We start from the raw sequence: 25,042 nt of genomic DNA, 5'->3' as shown, positions 1-25,042 counted from the left end.
TACCACATGCACCTCAGATAAAGCATAAATCTCTAGGATATATACAGAACTCAAAAAACTTAACACCCCCCCCCCCAAAATAATCCAATCAATAAATGGGCTAAGGAACTGAACAGACACTTTTCAGAAGAAGATACACAATCGATCAACAAATACATGAAAAAAATGTTCAATATCTAGCAATCAGAGAAATGCAAATTTAAACTACTCTAAGATTTCATCTCACTCCAATCAGAATTTTTTTTTAACCATTCTGTCAAGGACTATTTCTTAAAACATAACCCATTAGAATTATTTACTAATGATGAAGACACATGCTACAGAACACACATGTGTAGTACTTACAGCATTACGTTGTACAAAAGGACATTTTTGTGTGTGAAATTACAATAAGCATTTAGCAGTGAGATAGACTATGACTATTACAAGAATCTGTTTACACAGAAGGGAAGAATGCCTGGAAGAGAGATAAAAAGAAAGACAAAGGGTCAAATTTTCATTTCTAGATGCACCCTACGTATCTGCTGCTCCTTTGAAGTTCATGGGAGTTTCTTCCCAGAAAGACTACATGCAGCACAGAGCAGGACGATCCAAAAGCGAGTTCAGTTACTGGAGCACAAGAAAAAACTAAAACCTAAAAAACAAAAGTACCCCTCAAGTAGAGAGGGTCAGGAAGGAAAGCTCTTGAACATAAACTATAGGAAGGATAGTTCCTATAGTCAAAGACAAGGGGTAACTCATGACAGATATTTTCATTGGGATAAAGCAGTGGTTTTCTTAGGGCACTGAAAAAGATATCATCTAACTCCCAATTCTATTTCTGTTCAAGAAAAGAAAATAAATGTTTGTGATGCTGTTACATTTCATTTATAATTCTCCTCTTTGTTCACTTTTGGCAGTTACCATTGTGAGCATTAGGGTAAAGTCTAACACCCCGCCAAAAACACCAGCAATGTGATTGATGTGTGATTCAAAAAAGCTGTCAAAATGAACACTCCAAAAGGAATGAGTCACACGGCTGGACCAGGCATGCTAATATTTTTGTACCATATTATAATCCTTTTCATCTGGACCTTCTTAGAGTTGGTTTATTATGTCCTTTCATGTAATTCTAAGCTAAGGGCTACAATAAAAGGCACAAGGAGTTTGACAGAATGGGTTCATACCTCCATTACTAAAATCCAAAAATGAAGGCCACTTGATATGGAAATAGGGCACACACACACACACACACACACACACACACACACACACACACAAAATGCACACAGCTTTAGCCCACGCAACTTTAAGAACCCTCAAGGGCCTGAGAACAGAGAATTTTATCTCACAATATTCTGTCAGTGCTACCAGATATTCTTTCATCTAACTTAAAAAACTAGATTGCCACTATAAAATTTAGGGCAAAAGTGACATCGATCAGATGAGAAAAAATAAACAATTTTCCTCACTGCAAAGTAAGAAAGAAGCATGCATCTTCAGAAAATTCTAGGCTTTCATCCTGGATGGTGGTAGTGTTTTGCTTCGGGACTGCCCTTTGTTTCAGAAGCTTAGCTCTGTCTGGTTCAGCAAGACTGAGTAGCACATCATTCAAACAGATTAATACAGAACTTTCTAGAGAAAAAAGAAATACAGGAAGGGCATGCAACCTCTTAGATCCTCTTTCTTCGCTTTCTAGAACAAGTTAGATGGCACTGTGTTCTTGATTTGAAACAAAGCAGCTCCTTCCGAACAATGCTCTTAATCAATCAAACAGAAACCCATCCATGCACAAGTTATACAAATTCTCCCCCCACCCACCAGTCACTACTGGAATTCAAAATAAAATACAAATGACCCCATCCATCTTGGAATGGAGCTAGAGCCAAGCAAAACTTCAACAGCAGTTTCTTCAAGCCTCAGATGGTCACGACCTTAAATGTGTTTTCTCATGTGAACTAGCTGCTTAGTGGTCACAGCACTGTACACAGCATGGAGGGTGTCTGCTCTAATTTTGAAAACAATGACACCTCCATTACACCCTGAAATGGAATAGTGAATGAAATACCAGGGATTATTTTTCCAGATAGCATAAAATATACAGGGGTCAAGATAAAATATTTTAGCAGAGGCTACCTACAAGGACCAGACCTTTGAAAATATTCAATCCCAAACAGTAAGTGCAACCCTCAGGCAAGAGTAGCAAGCATCAGTCGCTATCAGTTCAGCTCTGGTACTCTGGGGCCCAGCTTCGCTCATCCATTTTCATATCTGAGGCTGATGAAGATTTAACTAACGTTAGTTATATATTATACTAGTGCTCCAATAAAGTCCAGAGCCTAGAGCCTAAAGCCAGTGCTTTATCAAGTCCAACCAAAAAAAAAGGTACCAAGTAATCAGAACTACCACTTTTGTCAAGTGCTTATCTGTATCACAATTCAACTGCGTTATATGCAACATCAACTAATATTCGCAGCAACCCAAAGAGGTAGCTCCTGAACTCACATGACCAATGTGGCTCCCTAGACCTGAAAAGATCAATCAACTATAAGCAGCAAAAATTCTGATTCAAACTCAGGTCTAAAGCCAAAGTCTATATTCATCAATAAGCTTATTCTTTCCTTTTTGAATAGTTCAGATAAATACTCTTATATGAAGTGCAATGCCTATACTTAAATATAAATTTTGCAGAAAAGACTGCAAGCTTTCTAGCAAAGTGAGTTTGGTGGACATTTGCTCATTTTTGACACTGTACATCACGAGAATAAGGCTCATGGTCTACTGCAATTTGGGGTAGAATCCCCTTAGCACCTGAAAGACTGATATCAGTATTTTTTACCACATTCTTCAAAGTTGTTTGCACAAACACATATCCAGAGCTTTAAACATTCAGACACCAAGCAAAACTCATTTTATCTATGTATTATGTACTATAATTTTCAGCCAAATTAACTGTCTAGATTTACAAGCTTAACCTAAAATGTTATAAAACTTCAACCTTAATATCCTTTGATGGCACATTACATGAACAGCACATACACATGTGAAAATAGCTCTTAAAATTCTACCATCTCCACTCACAGGCCTGTCTTCTACTAGGCAGTTAATACCTTGAAGGTAGAGAGAATGTTTTAGTCACCTGTCTTTGGTTTTGGGGGATTGGCTTATTTCACTTAGCATGATATTCTCCAATTCCATCCATTTATCTGCAAATGCCATAATATTATTCTTTATGGCTGAATAATATTCCACTGTGTATATGTACCCCAGCATCTTAATAGTGCCTTGCTTAGTACAAACACCCAAATAGATCATTGGTGAGAGGAATGAATGAATGAGATAACATGGGATTGTTTTTCAAAAATAAGAAATCTAAAACATGAGACCTACTGATACAAGCTAAAGCAGTTGTTCTCACCATGAAGTCCACATCTATGGGTTATCTGTGGGGGCTGAGCAAAAGGCTTACCACACTGTCTTTAAACTGTAACAACACAGCCATTTTACTAGGGACATTTACAAAAACAAAAGTTCAGAGACAGTTGTCTGAAAGGGAGCCTTGAGGACACTTTCAGAGGACAACTGTTATCAGGAAAAAAGAAAAACGCCAACTTGATCACAAGCTTATTTGGTCTTTACTATTTCAACAGTGGACAGTGACCCATTCATTCAGTTCTTATGTTATCTTTATTTTTTTAAAGACTATATAATTACTATTTGTTCTGGATTTATAACAACAACATGAACACGGGCTGAAGAGATGTTGAATTTACCACCACAGGGCTTTCAATTTATTTTGAAACATTTTATATTTATTGTATTCATACTAAACTTACAGTTTATAATATGTTAATCTTGTATTTTTTTAATTGCAAGTCAAAGCAGTGTGTTAAAACATGATTTTCAAGTGCACAAAGCTCAGATTTTCAGCTCTGATATCCTAGAAATGTGTCCCTTCAGGCAAGTTCCTTCTCTAATCCTGAGCATCTCATACATGAAACGGGGATGATACCTACCTTTCAAGTTCCTGAGCTACCTTTCATATTTACTAAAATGATGAAAGGTAAAAAATGATGCACAGGCTGGGGATGTAGCTCAGTAGTCAAGTGCCTGGTTAGCAAGTGCCAAATCCTGGGTTCCAGAACCCCAGAACACACACACACAAAGAAGCACACAGTAAGCAACCTATATTGTATTATTGTATGTGTGCATGTATCAAATTCACATTTAAACCCACTTGAAGGCTGCCTTAAATCCTCACAAATCCACTAATACATATGTAAAGATTTACTATGATACTGAACAGTATAAATCCATAGGCAAGTGAGAATATATCAGCATTTTCCATCCATCACTCTCCAGTCATTGTTGGACATTTGAGAGCTCTGTGTACAGAATGTTCTGAATTTTTCTTTTATGGTTTCTTTCAGTCAAGCTCAAAAGTTCTCAAACTTTACCATGTGTAAGAGTTTGTTTCAATAGAGAACACACATTCTCTACTTTTAAGGGCAACTTAAAGGATTTTAGGGGTAATTTTTAACTATATATAACTTGCTTTTAATTTTAGAATCAAACCCACTTAATCTTTTTAAAAGAAAGATGCAAAGAATCTGAACCACAAATGAGCAGCAAGTCACAGCAATAAAGTAATTTATTTCTACTTTGCTTGTCCCAGGTTCACGTATGGCTTCAAGCAGACAAAATGGGTCAGTCTCAACACTGGCCTTCATATAGGGCACCACTCACAATCATCAGTAAACTCCTCAATGCCAAGACGGATGTCCCATGGGTCTAGAACAATGGCACACCTGAAATGATCATCTGTTTTAAAATCATGTGAATTTAACAAGAGGCAGAACTGTGACTTCACAAAGCCACTTACAAGAAATGTCTCTGTCAGGGCGAAGGAACAGAACCCTGGCCTCTACTTTCAGGCTTCCCCAAAGGCCTGTGAGGTCTGAAGTCAAATGGGCTACATCACCCACGTGCTGTTTGTTCCCTTTATTTGCTCCAGGGTTTGTGGAAGCCCCTTCCGAGCCAACAGGGAGAGAAACGTTAAACCTCGGCTCCTGCAGCCTGGAGGATCCGACCTGCTCTTCACGCATGCCGCCTTCTCATCCCTCCTGTCTTACTGGAGATGACAACACCTCACATTCTTCTATTTTATTGTCCTCCTAGCACTTTTCAGTATCTCAACAGTCCCCTTGTGCATCTTTGCACCCCTTTCACATCTGTCTTTCCCCACCGGCCTCTCTGGTTAAGCTGTAAATTAATCGAAAGCAGACCTTGCATTTGCCATGGTTCAGAACTACATCTAGCTAGTGCCTACAAATCTGCCAGGCCCATAGAAAGTGCTCATTAAATACCTTTGTCCTGATTAAAGTATCACCCTTTCAAATAAGCAAATCCACACATAGTAGAAGGATAAGTATAGCCCAGCAGTGGCTGGGACTGAGTTGGACTCTCAGAAGCCTAGTCCCTACTTCCTATTCCACAAAAACCTGTTTTGAACACTCAAAGTAGACTGGCACTTTCCTGCTGAACCTTTAGAGCTTTGCATATCTACAACTATATTGATTATGAAGATCTCTGGGGGTTTTATTATTGGATTTCCCAGCTACATCCTCAGACCCTTGAGATTAAAGTCAGATTTTTGCAGCATATGATACAAGCTGCACTCTATATGATATAGGCAAAGTAGCTATTGCATGCTCTAGTCCACAAAGAATGAACGAGCATACATTCAGTGACATCTCACAGCTAACTCAGAAAACAGATACAGTGCAGTGCAACAGAAAGCAGTTTCTCTCAGCAAGAGAAATCGGCAAGGTTGGGTTTAAATCCTGACTCCACTGTTTGGTAGTGGCCACTTCATCACTCAGAGCCCCACCGTCTCATTAGTGAAAGGAAGATACTACGTTCCTTGAAAGGTTGCCAGGAGTGCTTATGAAGCATCCACCTGCATGAGGAAGCTCCTATGCATCACCTTCTTTTACGGAATGCTCCCTTGAGTTTTAGAACAAAGTCCTAAAACTAGATCAAAAACTTCACCACTTTCTTATGTGACTTCAAGCCACAAAGTCTCAAGCCCTGTATGACTCCTTTCTTAAAGAAATTTAGACTTACAAATGACGATTTGAAAGCACTTTGCAAACAGCAAAACACTAAAATGCCAAAATAAGGAATTTTGCTCAAACTTGTTTTACTCCAAACTAAAAAAAGGAAAACATCATGACAGACATGTTGCTTTAAGAAAGCCCTTGCTACTACTGTTATCTGCTCACTTAATGACAGGACATCATAACAAACTTACCTGGCTTAACAACAATGACAAACCACTGGTTCCCTACCTCCCTCCCTTCCTTCCTGTCTTTGGTTCTGGGGTGTTAACCACTGAGTTACATCCCCAGCCATGTTTTTGTTTTTGTTTTGAGACAGGGTCTCACGAAGTTGTTTAGGCCTTCACAAAGTTGCTGAAGCTGGTCTTGAACTTGTGATCCTCCACCTCAGCCTCTCAAGTGACTGGGATTACAGGCGTGTGCCACGACACCCAGCAAACTACTGACTTTTTTTTGCCATTTCAATTGCCCTCGGCTTCTCCTAAGTCAAAAGTCTTCCATAAGGAGTCAAGTGGAGCATGATGCCAATTTTTTACCTCTGAACATTTAGTATCCTTGGGCACCAACTACCATCAAGTGATACAGGGAATACCAAGATGAGTAAGAATCTGTGACAAAAGTGTCATTTCAGCACAAAGGCAAGTTATGCACAATTAATAGCCCAGTGTGGTCAGTTAAATAGGTTTTCAAGCAGCTCCTCAAATTCCCAGGCCTCTTTCAGTGGGCAGTGTTCTCTAATTAACAGTAATTACCTGCTAATACCTTCCCTTGGTCAAGAATAGTACTGAAGAAGCAGCTGCCAGGGCCTAGAAGACAGGACCCTTGGCTGCCAAGAGCCCACAATGTGAAATGACAGATAAAACAAAGATGTAAATGATGGCTGAGAACGTGACGAACAACTACAAAGCTGCACATAAAAGCATCTTCTTATTTTACAGTCCCACTTCACATGGGTGATATTTAATCAACTACCTTGTAAGAGAGCTAATCCATACTATAAAGAGATCAAAGTAAGGCAAGTAAGTTGGTTTTCCCAGCTTCCTCCAGCTGATGTGGACCTGTAAGAACACTTGGAAAAGGTGGTATTTCACAAGAAACTTTAAAGCTGGATATAGTTTCAGTAAGCAGAGAAACCATGCAGGCAAATCACTGTGAGAAAAGACATAAAGAAAGGAACATGCAGGCCTGTCCTGGGGACAGGGACAAAGGAATATCCAAGTCAGGGTCCTGTGAGGAAACAGAAGAGCAGATGGCCTAACTGTGGTCACTTCCATGGGACGGATGGGAGGGACACAGAAGTTACAGAGGAGTATAAGGAAGGAAAACCATGAAGAACAAACGTGATTCAAGCGCCCTCAAATTAGATCTGATGGCTCTGATGAGAAAACCGCACAAGATGAAATTCACAATCGTATACCTTTTAATATTTCAAGAGTCATCCAGAAAGACAATAAAAGCAAAGGGACAGAACGTTGGCTTGAAAGGGAGAACACAAAACTTGTATCTGTGAGTATAATTTCCAAGGATGAATGACCAAAACTGCAAATGCTCATTTCCACTGTGAAACTCTCTCTCCATTCATACTTTTTTTTTTTTTTTTTTTGGGGGGGGGGGCAGGGTGGGTACCAGGGATTGAACTCAGGGGCACTCAATCACTGAGCCACATCCCCAGTCCTACTTTGTATATTATTTAGAGACAGGGTCTCACTGAGTTGCTTAGCACCTTACTGAGGTTGGCTTTGAACTGGTGATCCTCCTATCTCAGCCTCCCAGGCCGCTGGGATTACAGGCGGGCACAACTGCACCCGGCTTCAATTCATTCTTTATTCTAGCAAACCAAAATGTCCTCTTTATAGTATTTTGAAAAACAGGAATGCTATTCACACACATGAAAACATTAAGGCTATCGATGATGATATAACTAAAAGCAACAATATTTCCTAAACCATTAGGCCCACTTGGACTGAGGAAATCACTCAAAGGAAGTGGTAGAAACCTCATGGTTAGAGGCATTTAGAGTCAGACCACAAGGCACAATCCTGTGGCCTACTCTCCTCCACCTAAGTGCTACCACTAGGAAAGGGAGTTCAGGTAAGCAACTGTAGCTGGGGAAACAAAGAGACCAATCTAAGTCTGAGGAACTGCTGGGAGGATGAGGTTCTGATTCCTGGTCTGAAGGCTGGGTATTAACAATGTGCTCAATCTGAAAGATGGTTTTCTTAAAGCAGAGGATTAGGCAATATCATTCTAAAGAAATAAAAAGAAATTTTATATTTCTCCATTATCAATTGAAAAATCAGAGGGAGCCAACCTTGTCACTTCTGGTAATCACTGGTGAGATTTTAAAATATCCGGGTATCTAATGTTAAAGAATTACTTTATTAAATGAGGAGTGGGACCTTGTAAATTCACAGGTGATCTGAAGATTTCTGAGCCAAACGCTTTGCAAAATACCTACCCTGAGACTCAAAATGTATCTAGTATGCAGCACAGGACATTAAGAGAGGCTGAACACCGGCAGACTGAAAGGTTCCACAAACCCAGGAGGCCACAAGTTCTAAAGAGTTCCAAGTACACATCTGGATGCCCTGATCAGATGGCAATGGAATGGTTTTGTGGTAAGGCCAAGGAATCACCAATTCCAAGTTTATGGCATCCCAGTCCCAAGACCTTAGGACCAAACTGGCTTCCCAGGTTCACCAGGCAGACAGTCCCTGGGAATAATAAACCTCAATTAATCAAGAAACCTCACTGTGACCAAAAAGAGAAAGCTTTCTCAGAAGTACCACAAAGCTGACCATATGGGGGAATGCAAGAACCAGAACTGAAATTACAAATCTATTCACCAATTTATTGCCTTTGCATTTTGGTCCCCCCAGATCTCATGAGGACATTTGGCTGTTTGGAATACACTGGGCAAACTGAGCATTGTCATGAAGATCATGACATGACATGATGATCATGAGCGCTGTCAAGTCTGATCATGCTGTATCCTCCAATTTCTTCCGCTATTGGTTACGATAATGCTTCCTTTTATACCAAAAAAAGGAGTTTCAATGAAGGTAGATGAGGTTCTTTCCAATCTTTCTGTCAATGTAAAACAGTCATCTTCTTTACCTTCACCACCAAAACAAACCCCCATTATAATCCTTTAGTATTCCCATCCAAATCCATATGCCCTGTTCCCCATTACTAGAAATTTTATCTGATTATAAACCACCTTATATACATTTTGTTGAAGATATTTGTTTTTAGATGAAAATGAGACAAGAATTGCTTCTATCCTTTCCTCAGTTTCAGAAAACCATGTGCTGCCTTCAAACCTAAAATCACAAATGCTAAAGATTATGAATAAAAGGAATGTCTATTTGCTTAGGTTATAACTAATAAAGGAATAAGTAGAGTCTTGCACTGAGAACAATCAGCTCATTCTTGACCTAGCATCCTATTTATCTTTCTATTCTCAAAGCTAATTGCTTATATAAGCATGCCAATTTGCCTTGATTATAGGATTCTTAATAAATGAATGTTGTTTACATTTCACAAGTGTATTTGAATTTCACTCCAGGAAGCCAAGCTCATCAAGTCTTTGTAAGTGGTAAAACCAGAGATCAAAGCAAAAGGCCTGCATTGAACCAACAAACAATTAAGCTTGAGAATAGAGGTCTAAGCAAAAAATACAATCCATTTTTTGCTAGTTCTACTCCAAAAGTATGCCTCAGGTTAACTGCTCAATCTTAAACCATAATATACAGAACTTTCACTGAAATTTCTCTTTTCAGTAATTTGATGGTCATTTCTTAAATAGTTCAATCTGTCTACTATTCAACAGGCTTTTATTTTCTTTCTCATCTTGCTCCTTTTGGTCAAATCAAGTATCTTTAGATTTTTTTTTTTTTTTAAACTCTTCTACTCTTAACTGTATCTAAAAAAAAATTTTTTTTTTCTTTTCAGTATTGAAGGTTGAACCCAGGGGCTCTTTACCACTAAGCTATATTCCCCAGCTTTTTTGTTTTTGTTTTTGTTTTCTTTATTTTTGAGACAGGGTCTCTATAAGAAGTTGGTTGGCTTCCAACTTGTCATCTTCCTGCCTCAACCTCCTAAGTAACTGGGATTACAGATATGCACGAGAATGCCTGACAAATTCTTTTATTCTCCTTTTTTTTTTTTTTTTTTTTTGTACCAGGGATTGAACCCAGGGGCGCTTAACCACTGAGCCACATCCCCATCCTATTTTTAGAGACAGGGTACTGCTAAGTTGCTTAGGCCCCCACTAAATTGCTAAGTCTGGCTTTGACCTTGCAATCCTCATGTTTTAGCCTCCTGAGCCACTGGGATTACAGGTGTGCACCACCATGACCGGCAAATTTCCCATTTCTTCACTACCTTTTCTATTGAACTCATCTTTTTCATTGTTTTAATTTGTATACTTAGGGAAAACACTCCTCTAGCAACTTACACTGTACATTCAAATCTCAGAGAGCTTTTTAAAATCCCAATGCCCAGGTCATATCCCAAATTCATCAGAATTTCTGCAAATAGGATCCAGGCATCACTAGTTTAAGAGGCTCCCCTGGTAATATCCGTGCACAGCCAAGTTAAGAAACACTGCTTTAACTTACCAATTTCTTCTTTATCCTACCTTAGATAAGGTGATCTATCAAACTTCCATGAAAAAAAGAACAAGGAAAGGAAATCAGGTTCCTGAAGCAAGACTTGAGACCAGGCACTATCAGTCACATCTTAGTGTCCCAGAACCAGGCACATGACCAAATATGTGAATAATGTAATATCTTTCCCAAAGCCAACAGGGTTAGGATAAACTAGGTCATAGGTTCCATCTATCATAGAGAAATCAGTCAAGATGATCTCAGAGATCTAGGGTCTAAGTTCCTTAAGGTTTTCAGCTTCTGTGGCAATGGATAACAGGGGTTCAAGAATGCAACAGACTTCTTCAGAAAAGAAAAAAGTGGACAAAGAGTAAACCATTTCTACAGGTGAAGTAAGAGTCACTGAGGCAGTAACAGGCTACAAAAGAACACTAAAGATGTTATTGGAGGATCACAGAAACTAAAGAAAGCTGGTTCTAGAAACTACACAACTAATAAAGTGCCAACCTGGAAGCATTAATGGCCATGTTGTTGTTTATCTTTTTAAGGGTATGAAAAGAATGTATTCATCTGCATCAGATACCATTAAACCACCAAGAAGGGACTCGATATTTCCAAATTTAGGAATTCCCAGCTGTTCTGCTCCACATCTGTGGGCCTCAGGTGATTCACCACCCATGAGGCAGTTCTCCAGCTACCAGTTCTTCCATGGACATTGCTTCCAAATCATATCAGTTGGAAACTACATAGTCCTTGGCTTTATCTTGAAAGACAGGGTTCTAGAGAGGAGGACCAGGTGACTGGGGAGGGAAAATATCTCCCCACAGTATGAACAGAATTTCAAAGGGAAGACTAGGGATGAAATATCTCTGCCCCTGGTGTTCAAGTAGGTAAAAGTTAAGATGGTGCATAAATTCTCTCTGAAGGCATCATGACCCCAAAGTCTAGGAACATACCTCCTGTCAATAGGGAGGGTTTCCATAAAAAGCCACTGTACAAGAGGGCCTCTGTCAAGCAGTTGAATACCTTATCATTCACCTTCCCTCTAAGCTCTTGTTCCTAAAAGAATTCCAAGTCCCAGTGCCCTCTCGCAAAGGAGAGGCAGTCATCTGTAATCAGAGCTTCTTGTATTCACAACTTTTTTTGACATTTATGACATCTTAAATATGAGAGACAGGGAGCCACCTCACCTTGTCCTTATCTGCCAAGTACTGAGTATGAACACAAGAGCACAGTTTCTTAAGACCAAGTCCTTCGGGCAACAGTTCTTATAAAAATCAATAAATCTGTAGAACAAAAAGAGCCTATACTTATTTTTTTCTTTGATCCCAAGAGCACCAGCAAGAAAATCTTCCCCACTCTCAGGTGCTACAATTCTATGTCCACACCTGCAGCTGCTGACTTACCACTGAGGGGACAGCTTTCAAGCTGATAATGCACTTGCTGTATCTTGGGGTAGGAAGGGCCTTCCTGTCACCAGCATTTTTACACAGCTTGAAACAACTCAAACGGAAGACTCACTATCCATTTTTTCACAACTCTAAATGGTAAATATGTCTCCTTATGCCAATCTGTGGTTTTCAGTCACTGATTCTAGGGATTCTACCCTCTAAGCCACACAGAACATGGCTGCACACTTGCACACAAAGGGGCAACAGAACACCAAGTCAGCTAAAGGATCACAAGTGTTATTATGTTCTATAAATTCTACACTTCCAAGTGCTATGATTTCTGTCATCTCACAACCATCCTAACAGTTGTGATAAATTTAATTCCTATTCACAAGTGAGGAAAACCAAGGACCAGGAAAAGAATTCAACTTGCTGAAACTGGTGCAGCAGATGATTCTAGAATCTGGGTCTCCTGCTTCCCAGACCAATGCTAAATGAGAACTCACAGGTAAAAGTAATTCTTATCCTGTGAGAATTTAAGAGCATACATATCTTTTCTCCCCAAATTTCATCAGTTTACCTTGCTGCCATCTTTCACTGGAGCCATATATTTGCATCAGAGAACACCCTTTGATCAACTTCTATCTTAGATACCCAAATATATTTTCAGCTTTTATTGATTTACTTGAAGGAAAAATGCATGCTGATAATGATGATTTATATAATAACTGTGAGCATCTATTCCCAGCTCAGGGAGTTAACTGCCCAGGGTGAAGTTGTAACAGTTCAAAGTGACAACACTCTGCCCCCTTCCACACTCTCTTTCCCTCACAACAGGGGAAAGGATGTGAGAAAACAAATCAGCAGCATGTGACGGCCTCACTACACTCCCATAGATCCATCTGCTTAACAGACATCAGGGTAAGTGCTCTCCTTAGAAGTGGTGGAAAGAGAAGGGCACCTTGCAATGTGAAACAAACTTGGATGTTACAACTTGACCTTCCCTGTCCCTTTCACAGGTAATTACATTTGAAATGTACACATTCCAATGACGGGTTGTCTCTTCCCTCTGGTTTGCAAAACTTAAACTTTCTAGCCAAGGTGTTTCAAATCTGCCCAACAAGAAAAACTTAGAAACACATCAATTTTTAATTCCATGCCTGAAAATAGAAGAGTATAGCACAAATGGCCAAAAGGGCCAACATCTAAAGAGAAATATCAATGCACCTTACTTTGGTCACTTCTGAGAAATTTCAGCCAGAAAATGCAATTTCTGCAACTTGCATTTACCAGATTTTGAAACTTTTTACTGCTAGTCCCAGGTCCTTTTTATTTATTTTGTCTTTACAGATGTAGGTTTAAGAAACATAATATAATGGGAAGGACAGGAGAAAGAAGAACAGAGATCCAAATCTGGATTAAAATTCTAGATTGGTTATTTAATAACTATATGGCTTTGGGCAATTTAGGCAATTGTTTTTAGGCATCTACGATATTGCTGATGGTTGGAGTTACTGTGAGGATTAAATAAGAACAGGTAAGCACAGGGCATATCATAGGCATTCAGAAAGTATTCCCATTCCTTCCTAATGCAAAGTGACAGCATTCAATCTCAAGACAGACTAAAAAGGAAATTGAATCAAATAAATCAGATACCAAAGCAGTTCTCAATATCAAACATAACATTGCCCTAAACCATTACTTTCTAATCTTTTTATATCTGATATTACACAGACAGCAACTAAGACAAAAGACTTAAAATGATCCTTTTCTCTAAAGTTCAAAGAAACAAGCCCAAAATGTGAATGGTATCATTGAGTGTCTCATGTAAAAAGAGGTATTCCTGGGCAAAGATGATCAGTTGTTCATGACATGCACTACGAATCACCTTGATAACATCAACTCTCAAAACCGAGAAGGATTTGTATGTTGTGAAAGCCCAACAATTAGACAGTGTTACAGAAATATAATGGAGAGACACATGAATATTTAATCATAAGTGTGTGATAAAAAAAAAATACAGGCCTAAGTTATCTACAAATATATATCCCCTAAAAGAACAAATATTAAAGTAGATAAACTCATAATTTGGAACACTTCCACCGAAAAGTGTAACAAACACTGAACCTGTATGGGATCATGTGTATATGTGCACACAAAGGTATATCACCTTATCGGTGTACCTGAAAGGTAGGTACAAAGATGCAAATGGTTAAATACATACACTGGGTAATATTTTCACATAAATGTTTTTTAGTTGTTATTATAATAATGCTGATTATAAACTTAGAGGGGGAGATTCTTCTTAGGAGGATTAAACTCCTAAGATGTGGATCCACTTTTCACTAGTAATTATTCACAAGAAGTTTTAAAAGTTTACCCCTCCAATGATCTTAATTCAGTCTTTTACTTTGTTATCTCTTCTTTCCATTTGTATGCACTAATTTTTTGGATGTATATAATTCAACCCAAGCAAACTGATGATGGGAGGGGTTACAGTCATTGAGTAGGTTTGTGCTCTTAAAGAGTTCCTAATAAGAAATAAGATGAACCACTGACATTTTAATTTTTATTCACTTTTGCCCAAGGGTTTAAATACTCTAGAGCTAGAGGTTGGGAGGAACTATTTCCCTATCCTAAAAGGGCTTGTTAATATTATGTAAGTCATACTAACAAAGAGGTGCTTGTATACTTTGCTATACAGTATTACTACTAGTTTTCCTCCCACAATGCATATATGATCTGTAAAAGAAATAAAACTGATGTCAATAATGGCAACATAACTCCTGTTGTCTAAGGGTAGAGAATTCCCCCACATATTATACACTTTACAATCTGCCATCTAAAACTTGTCCTTTAAGCTTGATATCCAGACTCAAATGCTTTCAACCGATTTTTCAAGCAACTAAAAAGAGCAAAGAAAAGTAAAGTAGAAAGCACGGTACATACAATCTCAGAAAGAAAAAAAAAATGACTACAAGAAATATCACTTACACATAGTACTAGATAATCTGGGAGGGTTTCCTTTGACTCTCTGCTCATAGATTTCCCAAGAGCAAGTGGAACTCAGTTGGGAGAGTAAAAATGTGTCCCTAATAGGGTCCCCAAGCTGAGAAAGTTCTGTCTGCATTCAGAAAAGTTCAGCCTGGTATTTTTGACTTTTTTGTTTGTTTGTTTGAGAGGCTCAAAATATTGTAAACAACTTTAAAAAGAGCTGCATCCAGTAACTGTGTGAGAGACACAGTAGAGTAAAAGCAGCCACAATAAAAAACGATGGCCCCATGGAGCTTGTGACGTACAATCATAAAAGTCTACACATTAACTTTGTGACTGCTAGACTTAACAGGAACACAAATCCACCATGTTAATGAAAGGATACTATTTTTCTAAAGATTAATTCATACCATGTGTTATTAATCAACAGGGTAACTGAAAACTCATGCAAAAAAATGCTATCCCAGTTGAGGAGAACTTAATTGCATTATTGTTATTATTATGGCTGCTGCACTGGCTTCCCTGTGTCACTGGCTCCTCTGCTCCAAGTACTCACACAGCAACACAGCATGGGGGGGAATATCTGAAAATCCAGCGCCAGGAGGTAAGAACCCTGTATTATAGGAACAGTTTGAAGAGAAACGTTTGTCTCTGAAAAGAAGGGTCAAGTATGTACCCAGGCTGCCTTGAGAAGTAATTAAGCCTAGGCTGTTTCGTTTCAGAGCGTCCCATCTTGCACAACGTGGAAGCAGCTGTGGGAGATCACAGGGGATGCAAAGTAAGACAGGCAACCTCATCTATCTCCTCCACTGAAACACCAGTTTCCAGGTGGCCTAAAAAGCTCAAAGCCTCTGCTATCCCAGCGAGCACAAAGCTAACCTGCCATCCAAAACATTATTGCCCGTGCCAAACAAGCCTCTTTTCAAGTCCGGAAGAAACACAATTTAAATATCCCAGTCATCGTTCAGATCATTAGGAAACCAGTTTTTGATCTAGGACTCAAGTCTCTCCCCAAAATTGTTAGGTTACTACATGCCTCAAAACCTGCAGGTAGGCATAAGACGTTGACTTCCCGGATCACAAATTCCTCTCGCTGCCTAATCTTGTCGGGTTTAGGGGTAACCGTTCAGGAAAAGGGAAATGTGTGAGGAAAAGGGAAATGTGTGAGGAACAGGAATGCGTCCAGTCTTCCTCGTTTCCCTCCCAAAGCCCCTTAAAATAAGGCTGAGACACAAAAACTGTTGGTCTGGGGACCAAATGCATCCCAGACCCTGGTTGATGCACGGGAAAAGTCACAACTCCCGCCTGAGCTCACAGCACGACAGGCTCTGACTGGGAAGGGCCCAGAAACTTAGTCGCAGTAGGAAAGGGAGAAAAAAGGGAGTCTTCACAGTCTTGGATATGAGAAGCTGGAAGAGCCGCTCGCGTAGTCAGAACAGCTCTCAACATGCCCCTACAAAATTGCACATTTTTGTGATTTAAGACTAAAGAGAACACACTGAGGTTCTCCACCGCCTGGGTTTCAGATGCCGCCTCCTCGTTTAGGGACCGGGGATCCCACTGTTGCGGGTCTCCTCCTCTTTCCCTTTCGGGGGAGCTCCAGCTCTGCCAAACCACAACGTCCGCCCTCCAAGTTCGCCTTCGCTTACCGCCCGGCTCCGCGCCTGCGGCCAGCCACCTGCGCCCATCTGCCAGGGACCCCGCAGGCCCAGGGTTGGACACCCGAAGAATAGTCCGCATGGGGCTCAAGGTTTAAGGGGGTTTTGTTTTAAAACAAAAAGCCTTAGCGGCTCATCGACCCCTCCTCCCCGGCCCGCGCCACCTTCCCTTCCCTCCCCACACACGCCGCACCTCCCCGGCACACGCGTTGCGAGGTGCCTCTCCCGCCAGACAATGGGTTCGGGGCTGGCCCGGCAGTCCGCTCCGAGCCCCTATCCCCATCCCGGCAACACAAGAGATCTGAACGTGAGGTACTCGAGGGGGAGTGCGGCGGGGAGCCAGGCGGGGGAAACTACAATAGGGAAGGTGGGAGCCTCCCCCTTGGGACAGAAGGCTTGCTCCCCGCGCGGAGCAAAGGGGAGGGGGCGGGGGTCAGCTGCGCCGCCTGGTCCGGGCCCCGGGTCCCCGAGCACGGCAGCCGACGCGCACTCACCAGCACGATGGCAAATCGCTCCTCCAGTTCACCTGGCTCCGGCATCGGCAGCTTCAAAGGCACGTTGTGCGCTCTGAAATCGGTCTGCTGCGAATCCATGCTCCCTGCGTTGCCCATGTCGGCTGCGCGCTGGAGTCAGGGGTTACTCCGGGCCCCTCGCTCTCGTGTCGGAAATCACAACAGCTCCTGGCGGTCGGCTCCCGCCCGCTGGCGGACCTGCCCGGCTCCCCGCCCTCCGCCGCGCCCCGGCGAGAGTGCAGCGCACGCCTCTCCCTAGCAGCGTTCGGAGCCCAGCCGCCCCCCGGCCTCCCTCATGCTCTCCGCCGCCCCAGCACGGCCCCGGCCTCTCTTCCACTGGAGGGGTCGTCAGGACGCCGGGAGCCTATGTGCATGTTGCTCCGCTAGCACACCGCCCCCTGCCAGCGATCACGGTCAGCAGGCGCGTACTCCCTCCTACTTGGGCTCCCGCCGGGGCCGCGGCCGCAGCTGACACTTCCAGACCCCAGCCGGCCACCCCAACGCACGTTCAGCTAGCACCTCGAGCAGACAAACGCAGCTCCGCGCTCGCGGACACAATGCCCCCTCTCACCGGCCCCCGCCCCCGGCCCAGCTCCGCCCACCGGCCCCGCGGTCTGCCGGGAAGCGTAGTTTCTACCCAAAGTGTCCGGACGCAGAAACCACGCCCGCTCTGGAGGGACGCTGTGGGTTGGGACTGTTCTCAGCAAAAGCAAGCTGGGTGCATCTGGAGATGATCTATGTCACTCTAGACCTCCCACACCCCAAGAGTAGAAATAAATACCTCCTGTACATCGTATCTTCCCTTACGCACGTTTGACAAGTGGATGAATGAATTGAATTAATGGGTGAATACAAGCTCTCTGATTTAAATTCAGAAGATCTTTACTGTTTGAAAGGATCTAGTTGAAGAAGGAACTTCTAAAGTATTGCCAACGTTATTTTATAAACTGGCGGTAGGACCACGGGTGTCTTTGGGTTCTCTCTTCCTCATATATGCTATTATATGTTATTTAATGTAACTGAAATGTTTTATACACAAATATATAATTTATGATGTATGTAGTTAGATCCTAGGAGTTGAGTAAGAAGGATTCAATTCTATTAAAAAACAAACACCCATAGACACCTATAGTCCCAGCGACTCCATAGACTGACGCAGAAAAATCGCCAGTCTCAGCAACTTAAATATACCCTGTCTCAAAATAAAATAAATATATAAAAGTAGCTGTGGATGTAGCTCAGGAGTAGAGTAGCCCAAGTACCTAAAAAAATAATAATAAAAGCCCACCTGTTGGGCTGGGGAGATAGCTCAGTTGGTAGAGTGCTTGCCTTGCAAGCACAAGGCCCTGAGTTGGATCCCCAGCACCGCAAAAAAAAAAAAAAAAAGCCCACCTGTCAAACGTACTCTTCCATCGTGAGAGAAAAAAAAAAAAGAGGGTCACCCCTAGTCTGGAATGCCTCCCAATCTTGTAAAAAAGAAAATGTACACAAATAACCATATTTTCTATGAGATGAATAGAATGACAGTGTCTTGGGAGGCAACTCTTAGTCCTCCAGAGCAAGCTTATGTGAGGTATTTCACAGAAAAGTCTAGGCCCAAACCAGTCCTCTGGGATGTGTTTCAAACCATAACTACCCATTCTGAACCCTTGGAAATAGAAACAACCTCACCAGTTGCCCATTTCAAAGGCATCTACCTGGTTTACTTGTGGCAGAACTCCTGCAATTAGTCATTTCATAGGGTAAGATGACGTTTCTTAAACCTTGTTTATTAGACTTGCTCGGGGAGCTTTTTGTTAAAACTGCACACACCTTGGCCCATGCATATTTACCAGAATCTCCCTAAGCAATAGCCTGGGCAGGTGTTATGGTTTAGATATGAGGTGTCCCACCAAAAAACTCATGTGTCAGACAATGCAAGAAAGTTCAGAGAAGAAATAATTGGGTTGTAAAAGTCTTAAACCAGTCTGTGATTCAATCCTCTGGTGGGAATTAACTGAGTGGTAACTAAAGTGGTAGGGAAGGAGGTGGGAATTGGGCGTGGCTTTGCATATGTATTTTTATCTGGCCACCAGAGACTCTGGTGAGACTCTGGTGATTGTAATGTGAGCTGTTTCCCTCTGCCATACTCTTCCACTGTGATGTTCAACCTCACTTCAAACCCCAAGGAATGGAGCCAGCCCTGTATGGACTAAGATCTCTGAAACCGTGAGCCCTCAAATAAACTTTTTCTCCTCTACAATTGTTTTCTGGTCAGAACTTTTAGTCACATCAGCAAAATAACTGACTAAAACAGCAGTATATTTTTAGCAAGCCCACCCAAGTAATTCAGATGTGCAGATTAGTGTTGTTATTCTCATGATAAAGAGGAAATGCATCTGGATGAGGTAACCACCACAATTCAGTCATCCAAGATCACATTTCATTTGGCTTTATAAACTTCAAGATAGCTGGAGCATAGTAGATGCTCAATGACCTGTTGAAATAACAGGAGACTTTCACCAAAAATGAAGGGAGCAGATACCCACAAATACATTGTATGTGTATCTAATAAATAAACCACTTCTAGACTGTTTAAAGAAGAGAGAGACCATACATTCAACCTAAAATTCTGAATAAATGCAATCTGTATTTCTGAAGTGATACGGTGTCAAAGTGAATGACAACTGCTACTGATCTAAGAGTAAATAGATACAGATACACATACAAACTAATGAAAATGAGTGAGAAAGAAAGCTGCTAGCTAGATCAGGTGAGACATTTTTAACCCACAAATGAATTTATTTTATTTGTAATCTCTGGTTCTGAATGACTCAGAAAATCAGCCCACCCAAAGAACTGCCTATCTGGACATAAAGTCTGGAATTCTTTTCTGTAGTCAAGAAAACCTTTTTATTACATTTATGGCTCCCTCTGGTCATATATCTGCCAGTAACCAAGACCTTTTTCTCCCCTTCAGTCTTATCACATCTAGTTTCTCTCACAATCTCACACTTTGAGAGAAGCCAAGGACAAAGTGTGCGAACACATGAACCAAAAGTACATTTTGGCCATTTCAAGTTTTGCCTTCTCTCATATTTAGTTATTATTTATAACTATTATTAAGAGTAGAAATAAACATTCCATAGGATTGTGCAATTTTGAGGGAATTAATCAATATATCAGGGAAATTTTTGTTTTGGGGTGAGCATGATGACAGAAAGGAGGAGACATTTGTATTACTTGGACTGTAACTCTTAACCTCCCCACAAAATTAAAGCCAGGCAATCATTTTAAAATACATATTCCATTTTCTGATCACTAATATATATGATTTGTTATGGCTGATGTTATAAAATATTGGCAAAAAGATATTGTCTTTTTTTTTTTTTTTTTTTTTTTTTTTTTTTTTTTTTTTTTTGCGGTGCTGGGCTTTGTGTTTGCAAGGCAAGCACACTACTGACTGAGCCATCTCCCCAGCCCCAAGAAATTGTCTTTTAAAACTGTCTATTTGGATTTGGAGATGTGATAGTCATAGACTTCTTGCCTGGAGGGGATAAAGCCCTAGGTTCAATTCCCAGCATTACCAAGATAAAACAAAAATTCACTCAACTGAAATGTTAGAACTTGCCAACCAGCAAGAATTGGAAACCACACTAGGGATGGCTTGGTCAGGGATTCCCCCAAAATGATTGTGATTGCTTTCAAAGACACTTTTTCATCATTTGTAACAAATACTCCTATAGGATTAGCCTTTAGAGGGATTGAAACTGTTTTATTGGTATTTCCTCAAGTTTTAATGTAAGGAACTGCTTTGTAGCTAAGTTTACTTATTATCCTAAAAAGGGAGTAATATAACCCTAAAATTCTCCTGGTTTGTGTAATTATGTAGAAATGAGGTAGATGATGTGATAAACATAACCGTTGATAGTCGTGGATCAAAATTCTGAAATAGTGTCTGAAATTGTAGCAGGATTGCTATTGATCAATTTATATCTTCCAAAGTTCCACAAGACTCACATACTCATTTACTTTCATTTGAAAAATAGTTATTGAGTACTCACTAATCAGGAGATAACACTCTCAATTTTAAACAATGTTTAAACACTACTTCTTCAATTATTGCTTCATACAGTCTTTTTCAGTGAACTGACAAAGATATACCTCAACTCTCCAGTTACCCCTCTCCTCTTGAATCAACTAGAATGCTTTTGCCACCCAATTAATAATGGCTTAAATAGCTTCTTGATATTTTTCTCGTATATCAAGAATCTGAAGAAAGGTAGCTGCTAATATTTGTTCAGCAACTCAATAAAACTATGACTAGTATCTGTGTGATGTCCTGGTCTTTCCTGGGTACTTACAAAATAGCTGCCAGAGTGCTATGATCCAAGTCTATACTCAGGGTGGGATGTAAGATAAAGAGACAATATCAGGTAAGTCTGAACTCCCCATGCAAGAAGGAATTCTGCAAGCAGACAGCTTTCTAACTTGAACTGCAACATGGGCTCATTCCTGGTCTCCAGTCTGCTGACTCACTTGCAGATTTTGGATTTGCCAGTCTCCATAATCATGCAAGCCAATTTTTTAAAATAAAACTCGGCATCTCTCAAAATAGATACAAAGATATAATTCTTTCTTGCATGGTAGATACATGGGGTATCTGTGTGTGTATATGTGTGTGTGTGTGTGTGTGTGTGTGTGTGTAGAGAGAGGAAATATGTGTATAATATATTCACGCATGCACATTATTGCTTCCATTTCTCTGGAGAATCCTGTATTAATCAGTACAAAGACTAAATGATTTCTCACAAAAATCAGGAATGAAGAAAGAATATCTGCTCTTGTAATTTTTATTCAATATTATTCAATGTTGTCCTGGAAATTCTAGCCTCTGTAATAAGACAAGAAAACAAAATTAAAGGTATCCAATTTCAAATGGAAATAGTAAATGGTCTTTATATACAGATGACATGATTTTCCATGTAGGAAATTTTATGGAATTTTTAAAATAGCAGCTAAAACTAATATGTTAGTTTAATAAGGTTTCTATATATGAGATACACAAAATTCAAATGTATTACTACATAGCAGAAATAAATCTTCAAAATTTTTAAATAGACATAGTATTTATAATAGGCTCAAAAATATGAAATACTTAGGAATAAATATGACAAAAGATGTACAAGACCCACACCCTGAAAACTACAATGTGTTGTATTCATAGTTGGGAGATTGATTATTTTTAAGATGAAAATTTCCCCCAAATTTGAACTACATATTTCATGTATTCTAAAACTAAATCCCATAAGATTTTTTTAATAGAAATTGACAAGCCAATTCTAAAATTTAGGTGGAAATACAAGGACCCATAACACATAAAACAACTTGAAAAAGAACAAAGGGGGAGGACTAATGCTACTGATTCCAAGACATTATACAGCTACAATAATCAAGAGAGTATGATATTGGCATCAAGATAGGCAGGTAGATCAACAAAATAAAATGAAGAACCCAGAAATATGCTCATAGGTGTATGGACAATGGGTTTTAAATAAAGGGGCAGTGGCAATCCAATGGAAAAAAGACAGTCTTTTCAGCAAATTGTTGTGGAACAATTGGATGTCCCCATTCAAAAATTGAACTTTAATACACACCCCATACTATTCATACTATTTCAAAACAACTCAAAATAGATCATATGCCTAAGTGTAAAATCTAAAACTATAAAAGTTCAGAAGATAATATAAGAGAAAATCTGTTACCTTGGATTAGAAAAAGATTTCTTAGGTATTCAGTTCTGGAAAATCCTTAGCCATTGTCTTTTAAATTATTGTCTGTCTCACATTTTTCTCTCTCTCTTTTTTTTTTTTTTTTTTTTTTCTTCTTTCAAAACATTCTTTCAAAACATGTATGTTGATCCTTATTCTGGGGTTTCTCAACTATTTTTTCATAGTTTTCATATCTCTATCTCTTTGCTGCATATTGTCTGATTTCCTCACAACTTCCAGTACAGAAATGCTTTTTGAATTAAAAGTCTCCTCTTTACTTATTTATTTCATTAGTGATGTTTTGGTAGATGTTCCAGTTGAGCTTCTTCTAGAAGTCCTGTTCTTTTTCAAGTTTATCTTTTCTCTTTTCATATTGTTCTACTCCTTAGTTGTGGTTTATAGCTTTTTTTTCTATCATTAGTCTTTTCCATAAGTTTAAGAGACTTTTCAAAAAGAGGCAAGAGAGTAACATAGTCATATATTCTGTTCTTCTGGATAAGCATTTATGACCTGCTTCTTTTTTGTTTGTGTTAATAGTCATTATGAATTCTAACTGTATCTTAACTAGTGTCACCTTTATAATTTTAAAAATGTCAGTAGATTCCAGCCTCTCCAACATTGTTTCAGTTAATTATTAACTATTTGTAAATTTAAAACCTCCAGCTCAGCCTGGAGTGTAGCTCAGTGGTAGTGTACTTGCCTAGCATGTACCAGTCTCTGAGCTTGAGCCTCAGGACTATGGGGAAAAAAAAACCTCAGTTCTTATCTACATTCCTGAGATATCACCTAGTTTGGAGGATATATAACCTCCAAGTTTGGCAAAAATCCAAAAATTTTTGAATGATTTAGAAATAACACAAACTTATAAACTTAATTTTATTTATGTAAGTGTGCTTAAACACTGTGCCACATTCCTAACCCTTTTTTTTTTTTTTTTTAAGAGACAGGGTCTTCAGATAGAGCACTAATTTCCAGAATATATAAAGAATTCAAAAAACTCTACACCAAGAATACAAATAACCCAATCAACGAATGGGCTAAGGAAATGAACAGACACTTCACAGAAGAAGATGTACAAGCAATCAACAGACATATGAAAAAATGTTCAACATCTCTAGTAATAAGAGAAAGGCAAATCAAAACTACCCTAAGATTCCATCTCACCCCAACTAGAATGGCAATTATCAAGAATACTAGCAACAATAGGTGTTGGTGAGGATGTGGGGAGAAAGGTACACTCATACATTGCTGGTGGGGCTGCAAATTAGTGCAGCTGCTCTGGAAAGCAGTGTGGAGATTGCTTAGAAAACTTGGATGGAACCACCATTTGACCCAGCTATCCCACTCTTTGGCCTATACCCAAAGGATCTAAAATCAGCATACTACAGAGATACAGCCACATCAATGTTCATAGCTGCTCAATTCACAATAGCCAGACTATGGAACCAACCTAGATGCCCTTCAATTGACGAGTGGATAAAGAAACTGTGGTATATATGCACAATGGAATATTACTCAGCCATAAAGAATGACAAAATTATGGCATTTGCAGGCAAATGGATGAAATTGGAGAATATCATGCTAAGTGAGATAAGCCAATCTCAAAAAGACAAGGGACGAATGATATCGCTAATAAGTGGAGGATGACACATAATGGGGGGGAGGGAAGGGTTAGTGTTAGGGTTAGAGTTAGGGTTAGGGAGGGGGGCAAGTATGGAGGAAGAAAGTACTGTATAGAGGGTAAAGAGGGATGGGAGGGGTGGGGGGAAGGGGAAAAAATAACAGAATGAATCAAACAACATTATTGTATGTGGATTTATGATTACACAAATGGTATGCCTTTGCGCCATGTACAAAGAGAGAGGCAACATGTATCCCATTTGTTTACAATAAAATAAAATTAAAAAAAAAAACAGAAAAAAAAAAAAAGAATACTAGCAACAATAGGTGTTGGTGAGGATGTGGGGAGAAAGGTACACTCATACATTGCTGGTGGGGCTGCAAATTAGTGCAGCTGCTCTGGAAAGCA

At 39.9% G+C, this 25,042-nt stretch overlaps 1 protein-coding gene across 1 annotated transcript in view; it reads right to left on the bottom strand.

The window, feature by feature from the left end:
- The window catches only part of FMNL2 (formin like 2), a 289,840-nt gene extending 272,015 nt beyond the window's left edge, over positions 1-17,825 (bottom strand). The window contains 1 exon segment of the mRNA XM_079133275.1: positions 17,246-17,825. Coding sequence (XP_078989401.1) covers positions 17,246-17,362 — 117 coding nt within the window. The 5' untranslated portion in view covers positions 17,363-17,825.
- Positions 17,826-25,042: the final 7,217 nt, after the last annotated feature.

The sequence above is a fragment of the Sciurus vulgaris genome (genome assembly GCF_902686455.1).
Source record: "Sciurus vulgaris genome assembly, chromosome: 3".
In the NCBI taxonomy this organism is placed as follows: Eukaryota; Metazoa; Chordata; class Mammalia; order Rodentia; family Sciuridae; genus Sciurus; species Sciurus vulgaris.
The sequence above is the reverse complement of the archived record's forward strand: the minus strand, read 5'-3'. Positions and strand labels throughout refer to the sequence as shown.